At 45.0% G+C, this 8,995-nt stretch overlaps 1 protein-coding gene across 3 annotated transcripts in view; it reads right to left on the reverse strand.

The window, feature by feature from the left end:
* LOC8035590 (microtubule-associated protein futsch) overlaps positions 1-1,074 on the reverse strand; it is a 70,386-nt gene extending 69,312 nt beyond the window's left edge. For all 3 annotated transcript variants that reach the window (XM_029987119.3, XM_040223809.2, XM_040223808.3), the window contains exon 1: positions 811-1,074. In XM_029987119.3, the coding sequence (XP_029842979.3) occupies positions 811-819 (9 nt within the window). In that variant the 5' untranslated portion in view covers positions 820-1,074. The remainder of the gene's footprint in view (positions 1-810) is intronic.
* Positions 1,075-8,995: the final 7,921 nt, after the last annotated feature.

Genomic DNA, 8,995 nt, shown 5'->3' on the forward strand with positions numbered 1-8,995 from the left:
TAGCTGTAACCACGCCGAGCACGTGCCATAATTATTCCGTATCTTTTCGGACGTCCATATATTCTTGCATGTTCCATGTAACCAACCTATCATGAGATAACGCTCAAACCTTCGGTAAGTCAAGCCCCTCGACAAAGCAATACGGTAGCTATTATCACTACTACTACTACTGCAGCATCATAGCCTAAGCCAGCACATCCAGTCATTCGTGCTGAGGACGAAACAGTGGTATTGATTTGCTGCGAAAGCGACATTGAGGTCACACTCGTCAGCTTTTTCGCGAAGCCCGAGTGAGCTACTAATTAAAGGTGCTCGGTGGTCAACGTACGTTGGCTTCGGGTAATAGAAGGGTAAAACCGGGAGGATAAACAGTCGAAGATAAACAGACAAGGCGATAAAAAATAAAAAAAAAAGGAAGAAAACAGTAGCGTCAGGGTTTAGTTGCCATAGTATCGGCGCCACATACGATACCGCACGAGCACGCTCAAAATATCGCTCCACAATCCTTTCAGAGTGAAATGGGATGTTTGTTCACGGAGATTCTTTAGAAACAAAGGCTGGGAAGAAACAACAACCACAAAAAGTCGTGTAGCTAACAGCAGCGACTTCATCCGCCCTCGTTTTGAGACAAGGGATACGATAAAGGGGGAAAAGAAAACACTTATAACTGGCCACCGTATTGAAACTGAGATAACGGTTTGTTGGTCCAGCAGCGTTCGGCTGGTCCGGCACGTTGGAAAGCGGCTTTGCAAGCAAGTTTACGAGGATTTGACGTTGGGAAAGGCGGGAACGGGCATAACGTGCACTTACCTCGGCCATTTGAACGGCTCCGTGCAAATCCTGGCGATGTTTTCAACGCACGTTGCAGCTCATCGCTTCGCGCGTCACGACTTAATCCGCCCAGAGGCTGAGAGGGAACCCGGCTTGAAAAACCGTATTAATTCAGCGAGAGAAAAAATTGCAAGGAGGCGACCGGGGAAAGAAAAAGAAAACAAGTTATCCGAACAACCACCGGGCCGCCATTCCCCTATCCATACGCAGTCGCCTCCCCTCTTCTTACTTTCTGCCTTTTGTTTTTTCACTCTTTTTATATCGGCTGCTGTAGTTGCTGTAGTGGTTGCGGGGCGCTGCAGTCGCTCCGGTCTCGCGTCATCTCGCGAATTGCGAGACCAGTGAAACATTATAAAACACACCCCCATCCACTCACTCTTGTGTCACTTCGCGTCAAATAGTTTGTGAATTTTATCGAGGTTTTGTGACGATTAAGTATGAATGACTCATCCTACATGGCGCATTTAACGATCTGTTCTTATCCTATCTGTATCAATCTTTTCGTTCGCAGAACGTGTCAATGGGCTCGAGGAGCCGGTGGGTTTTACGCGTCCCTATTCGCTTTGTTAGCAGGTAGGACGGAAGGGGGCGAGGGTGGAATTGGCGGATGGGTTTTTCGTGCTCAGCGAAGCAACAGCGGTGCGCGATCAGCGGTTTTCTCCCTGCTAGACAACAAAAGCCATTGCAAGGCCTCTCGCCTTTATCGCTAGCGTTCTTTATCCGCCATGCACCAAACAAAAACACCGCAGGGTTGAACCGCTCGTGCGTCGTCCGCTAGAACTGGAAAGACGTCCCCTATGAAACCGGGAGAGCAGACGACATTTTACCCGAACTCGGAACCGAAACCAAAAGCACGCTCACCCGTGTAACTTGCCCGAACCCATTTAACGCCGTAAAATGATCAAGTCTTTGAAACTACTTACAAGATAAGGTACCGCCAATCACACCAAGAAGAGTCGAAACGACGGAAACTTTGCAAACTCGGAGGAGGTACTCGTTTTCTTCGCAAGCGTGGAGTCACCGGCGTGCCGCCGCACATTAGAGTAGTACCCAGTAGTATCCTGTTGCGAACTGAACCACGACGAAACTTTTGTTCGTGTTTCTTTCCAACCCCCTCCATTTCCCGCCATTGGTCACACCGTGTGAGTTCGCGACCTATTTAGCTCCGCACGCGAGCAAGTCGTCCGGCTCTGAAAAGTATAAACGTGCGTAATATAGGCAGGTCTCGCTTCAAGATGTGCCTATTATGGAAAACGGATATATACAGGGTGTCACAAAAGAAAATTTACAGGGATTTCTTTACCGCAAAAATAAACTAGGCATCGCTGAACGCTCATTCTCCGCCCAAATGTAGCGCTAGAGGTCACAACCAGATGCCAAAGTTTCAGCCCGATCCGATAACTTAATTAAAAGTTATAATGATTTTCTAAAAATTTTAATGGGAAAATGGAGCCCATCTTTGCCCGTTTTCTGCTTCTGGTGCCCATAGAGCCCCATGTATTTAAAAACTCCGTCGGCCGCCATTTTTTCATTGAACTTTTCAGAAAATTACTTATAATTTTTGGATAAGGTATCGGATCGGGCTGAAACTTTGGAATCTGGTTGTGACCTCTAGCGCTACCCTTGGGCGGAGAATGAGAGTTCGGCGATACCTGGTTTATTTTTGCGGTTAAAAAAAAAAAAGTTTGGTAATTTTTTTTTTTTTTTTTTTTTTTTTTTGTGACACTTTGTAGATGTATGATCGAATGGTCCATTCGCCGCGCGGCCAACCGGTACAAACTTTCCCGTTAAAGCGTCGACATCTTCGGCGTGGGTAGTGCGCTACGCGAATCTGATATAGATGTGCAGGTACTATAAAGTTTTGCGTCATCGTTCGCTGTCGCCGAGAACCTGTCGTTTTTTTTGTTGTTGTTTTTTCGCTTTCCGTTTTAAAAATGCGACTTACACATTTAACCTTGACCGACAGTGACACGAGGGCTAGTTTCGTATTCCGTCGCTCGGTATGTTACCTAACACCGCGCTGCTCACTTAAATTGTAACGAAAAAATAAAAAAAAAAAAAGCTTTATGTTTGGCGTGAACGCACCCATATTGAATGGTAGGTGTGGATCTGTTCTACAACACCAAGCAATCTCCTACGCGCCAAGACGTTACGATAATAGGTCGTAAAATGCACTCTACATCGCCTCTAGTCCAATACATCACTGTTAGCTGTTAGCATAAAAGGCAGCTACGAGCAGCTGCCTTTTATATCCGTGTTTTCCTGCGGAACATTGCGAACCAGTGGAATTATAATTATTATCTTTATTTTACTATCAACCTCGGAGCGAGAACTATATGCGAACATCATGCACATCCCTGCACTGGGAAAAGAAGCAAAAAAGAAATTACGTGACATAACAAGCGACGGAACGCTGAAAGCGGAACTGTATGTAATAGAGGTATGCGTAGCTACCGAAGCGTGCCGACTTAATTGTTCTGTTTACGTAGACGTAACTTCTTGTTAGATATGCTATACTCCGTTTCACCTTACATAGACTACAGCGGTCGCTACGAGCCATCGGAGCCGTTTCAATGCCTAGTGCCAGTCACGTGACCATAGCGAAGGAGACGCACCGACGCGCTGGGCAGTCACGTGACACGCACACAGCGCCGGATTGGTTGAGGTGGTCCGTTGCGGTAGATCGGAAGACGAAACCTCTGTCAAGAATCAAGATGTTCCCTTTAGGATAAAACAGACACGGACAAGAGGGAAGACTAGGACAACACAGAGCGCTGACTTCAACCGTTCAATCCTCAGAAATACACGGGTATCGATCTAAAATGGACCATAAAAATCGACGCCTGCACGTAGCAATCTAAACTTTTCGTCAAAGGTGTATTTCACAAGTCGTTTTTTTCTTGTAAAATTGCAAAGCGTAGCTCTCTTTCTGTAAAAAATAAGGCCAAAAAACTCGCCAGGGTCTACGGCGGGCAGCAACGCAGACGACAGGGGCCAGTAGCGGGGTGTGTTTGGCGTTCGTATTGATAGATGGCGCTACCTCCTTCTCGCGACGGCTGGCGACCACCGTGGTTTATTAAAATGAATATAATCTTTTTGAGGTGTACCTTCGGTTAAAAAATAAATGCGAACAATAAAAGCAAAACTTAAAGTAAAAAAACGCGTGTGCATAACGGTGGCGCTTTTGCTGCCAACGGATTTCGTCTGCGTGTCGTCTGCTATCTTTCGCTGGTCGGCTGCACCTTCAAACACTGCTTCTGACGCCACCTACCAATACGAACGCCAAACACACCCCGCTACTGGACTTGGTCGTCTGGGTCACCGCCCGCCGTAGACCCTGGCAAATTTCTTGGCCTTATTTTTTTACTAAAAAAGAACTACGCTTTGTTGATGTAGTGAAGTGATTGCGCAGACAAGCTGGTGGATGTTAACCATTTTGTTCTTAGCCCGAGACTGAGGCAGGAAAAGAGGAAAGTTTCAAAGTAGAAGAAAAATGAACAGTCTTAAGCTTTGTAATTTTTGGAAGAAAAAACCGACCTTTAAATTACACCTTTGACGAAAAGTTTAGATGGCTACGTGCAGGCGTCGATTCTTAGGGTCCACTTCAGTTCGAGCCTAGTGACTTGAACCACCCTATATATAATCGCTATCGCGCCGCTCGACAAATCCCGTACCCCGCTGCTGCTCGCAAGAACTGTGTTTTATCTTTATGCCAGCCGATTATCGCGCACCTGGCACCTGGTCCACACGTAAGAGTTACTCTCGTAAACATCGCACCTTGACAAGGGCTTGCTTTATTAGCTCGCAAAGAAGCTTTGTATTATACGCAAATCAACATGAGCACGATACTCGGTCATTCACAAAATTCGCCACGTCTCACAATGAACCATCTCGAAAAGACAAATTCTTGAGTTGTCCGCACCTGTAGCTTGTCCACGCCATACAAGTGTAATTGTTGAAGGTGCGACTCTTTCTCTGATTAATCATAAAGAGTATTAAACTATTCACGTCACTCAACGCTTTTCGGAACTGCAAGTAGAAAAAAAAAAAATAAACGAATTTGCTTACGATGTGTCGCTTAGACACCTTTAACTGACTCAGCACAGCTAAAGTCCCAAGATAAGAGTTTCCTACAAGTAGCGACATTCTTTGGAGCGCCGACTGCGTGACGGTGCAGGTTTCAGGAAGCGAATGGCGGCGCACAGCGGAGGTTTGAATCGAATGCCGCCATTTTGTTCCAGCGGATAGTGCTTTGTCATTGGTATTGGTTGTCGTTACTTGTAAAAGTTTTGGCCTTCCGACGTGCTTTGGTTGCACGCTCGAGGCTCAAGTGGCACCGAAGCATTATCGGAGTAAGGAAGCTCGCTCTGGAGGCGGGGCTACTGAAATACCTCCCTGCCGTTCTTACCCTGTCGCAGTGGTTCTCAAGTGGACCACTAGCTCTCATGATAGAGCAGTGGTTCTCGAGATAGACCAGTGGTTTCTGAGGGCCTTCTAGGGGTCCCCGAACCATCAACCAAGCCCAGCAATAAAACTTTTTTTTTTTTTTTTTTTTGATGCTGGTTGATTATACTTTGCTTTGGAGGTTCAGAGTTGGTTTGCATGCATTTGGTTTTCTTGATTTACCCATGTTGTCACTGTAATCATCCAATGTGCCCTAGTGGATGGGGTCCCTCCCCCCTTACTTCTGCCGACCCTAAAGGTGTTCCCGAAGCATCAGTGGCTACAAACAAGCCCGCGTTTTCCCGCACCAGGCGTGGGCGCTGCTCCGCAGGAACCAGAATCGCGTCGTCTGCGCATGCGCAGTGCCTACAGTGACATCAGACATCCGAACCTGCTTTCGCGTGTTTTTTTTTTTTTTTTTTTTTTTTTTTTTTTAGTGAAACACCGCTGATCTTTGCAAACAGGAGATGAAGGTCTCGGTCTTAGCTTTTCTCGGAAACCTTTTAATGTCCTCCGCTTCCTTTTCCTGCCTTTTGTTCACTTCGACCTAGAGAGAGAGAGAGAGAGAGAAGAAGAATAAGAAAAAAAGAAAACGCTCGTTTCTAGAGTCAGGCCAGACCCAGCAGACGACGGACCTAGCAAAAGACAATCGGGGTCAAAAGCTCATTAACTCTCGCTGGGTGGGAAACGGTACGCTTTTGAAACTCTTTCCGTCTAGTACCGGAGGGCGGTTTCTGTGTTACACTAAAATACAAACAATTATTTCGTGGTTTGAAAATGCGACGACAATGTTAAAAGAAAGGACGCCAGGCGTAAAACCACCGCAATCGAGGTAGAGCTTTAGAGAGCCCGTATTACAGAGTGTTTCCAGCTGCTCAATTATGGTCACGTGGTTTATGGGCCACGTTTGCAATAAGAGTGGCGAGGAGGTGATGAACGCGTTGATCGTCCGCCAACGTCTCCGCCTTTCCGCCTGCTTTCCTCCTTGTCAATTTTGCGACCAATCTCCGGCTGAGGTGTCCGCCATTAAATTGCAAACACCCCCGTGGTTTGAGATTGACCCTCTCTACGATCAAGGCTCTCTCTAGACGCTTACTGCAAGGTGGCGCCACCTTGTGGTGATTTCGAATACCATAAACACGGGCAAAGTGCCCGCGAGATTCAAGAATGTTAAAATTTGACAAAAGTGTGGATGATAAAATAGTGAATAATATTTGTATCTCTATACCGTGCTGATATAAATGGGTTTATTAGAGCACTAATTAAGCTAGGCTGTTGTGAAAATGTTCCACACGTTTCTTTCTTTTTTTTTCAACCGCGAAAATAAATTCCGTTTTGTCAAAGCATTTTCTGATGCCAAGTGTAAAGCTAGCGGTCCGAATCAGGTGCCAAAGTTGCAAAACTAAATGTTATGTTATTTAAAAGTCATAAGTGATTTCTGAAAACAAATAAAATTGGGGAATATGTCCCGTTTTTGCCAGTTTTCGGTAAAGTGCGCCATTCTGTTCCATGTCTTGGAGAGAGCCGATCGCCATTTTCCCATTGAAAATGTCAGAAAATCCCTTATAACATTTGAATAAGATAAAGGTTAGTCGTGAAATATTGGCGTGTGGGCCGGCTTGCTAGAAACAGCGTCTCAGCTGAGACTCGGGAAAAACATTGCTTTCTTTCACAACGACACTTGAGCTATCTTTGTGCTTAAAATCACGGCTCTAAGACTTTGGCTGAGATCGCAGTAAACGCTTTTCCGTTCTCCAAAAAATTCCAAACCAATCTGCGGGAAAAATAATTAAAAAAATATATATTTATTTATTTATTTTAAGATACTGTCAATCCCATTGAGATTTTTGCAGGTATTGGGACTAAAGACATATACACCAAGAGGCAAATATCAATCAAAACGGAAAAGCAAAAATATCGCGTCATTTCTGTAACAGAAAAAAAAAAAATATCAATTCATAAATTGACAAAGTAGTTGTTGCTCAACTGCATCAGTAAACAATTCAACACTTGTACAACCAAAAAAGTGCCTATCTAAACTGTTCCAGTCCCTTGCGGATGAAGGGAAAAAAAAAATGAGTATTTAAAACTGTCGTTATTGAAGGAATACTCAACGAGTGTGTCGCTATGTTTATGTCTAGTGGCTCACGCTTCCGATCGCTTAACGTACTCGTTTTTATCTATTTTAAATGCATAGTTTAAAAGGAGGAACATAAATTTCAGTCTACCGAGTCTCAGACGATCAACGATAGTCGACGAAGCAGCTTTCGTTTGTAGTTTTGTTGGTGAATCGAAACGACCGTATTTGTGGTGAACCTCTCTCCTGGACACTTTCTATAATACTTATATTTTTCTGCGTATGTGGGAACCAGGATATATTTGCGTATGCTAGTACTGGACGCACAAGAGAGATGTTTTTTTTTTTTTTTTTTTTGAAGCTTTATTTCAGGAGTTGAGTACTTTACCGTCCTCTTTAGAAAGAATAATTTTGCCGGGGCTTTGTTTGTTATATATTTAACGTGCGTTCCAGCTTAGGTCGGATGCTAACATGATACCAAGATACTTGTATTCAGTGACCCTGCGCAAGTCTACACCATTGACACTGTATGGAAACTCGAGAATATTCTTCTTTTTCGTCGTTAGGGACATGTAACGGTTTTGTCATAATTTAGAGCCATTTGACAGTTACCACACCAATTGGTTATATGTGTGTGTGTGTGTGTGTGTGTTTGTGTGTGTGTGTGTGGAAAAACGGTTTCCTAAAACTTTTTAGTGCAGGGGCCCAATCGTAACGATCAGTCGGCTGATTAGGTATAATTTGTAATTAACTTTTTAATTAGTGAAAATAGGCATATGGCTTCAATTGGAAACTTGTTGAGCGTCATTGAAAACCACTGAATCAACTCTTTTTAGAAAACAATATAAGGCAGGGGCAGCGCCTTACGGCGTTCCGTAAAAACGCTCAATTCGGACGCGTTTCTAGGTTTCGGTTAATTATCGAAGCGCACCCCTATAGGGAGGCTCAAGTGAGGGTGGGTGCAACTGCTAGATCGGGGATCACGGGACATGGACGCCATTTAATTGCTAAATTTTGCTGGGAGTCTATGGGGAAAAGGGTCGTTTTCTTTCCTAACTCGGGTCATAAAAGCCCATTAAGGTGCTTGAATAATTTACACAAGGTATAAATGATTTCTTTTTCATAGCCACCAGTTTTGTTGCGATAGGTTAAGTATTTTTTTAGCGCGAAAAATGGTAAATTCCGCCATCTTGGACGTTGCTGCTTGTCTGGCAACTTTGCTTTCTCCGCTCGACGTTTGCGATTCTCGGAGCGAGAAGGAAGCGAGAGAGGCTGCGCCAAGGCGCTCGTTGCTTGCAATGGGAGGCGAGAGGAGGAAAGGCGCATGGAGCAACAGAGTTGCAACAGAGCGGGCGCCTGCTCTCGTGCAGGCAACACTGGCGCATGTCCTTTCTCGAATCCTCTCCCTCAGGAGCCGCCATTAAATTGCAAACGCTCTCCAGGTTTGGAGTTGCGCCCACCCTCACTACAGCCTCCCTACACCCCTACACCCGCAGTCCTGCCCCCCAGTGGCCGAGACGCGCAACACACGTGGCGCAAAGATGCACTCCGATCAAAAACCGAAACCTAAAAACTCGTCCAAACAGCGCGTTTTTTTTCAAGACGCGGTAAAATGCTGCCCTTTTTGCCTTATATCATTCTAAA

The sequence above is a fragment of the Ixodes scapularis genome, unplaced genomic scaffold (assembly GCF_016920785.2).
Source record: "Ixodes scapularis isolate PalLabHiFi unplaced genomic scaffold, ASM1692078v2 PGA_scaffold13__105_contigs__length_92229423, whole genome shotgun sequence".
In the NCBI taxonomy this organism is placed as follows: Eukaryota; Metazoa; Arthropoda; class Arachnida; order Ixodida; family Ixodidae; genus Ixodes; species Ixodes scapularis.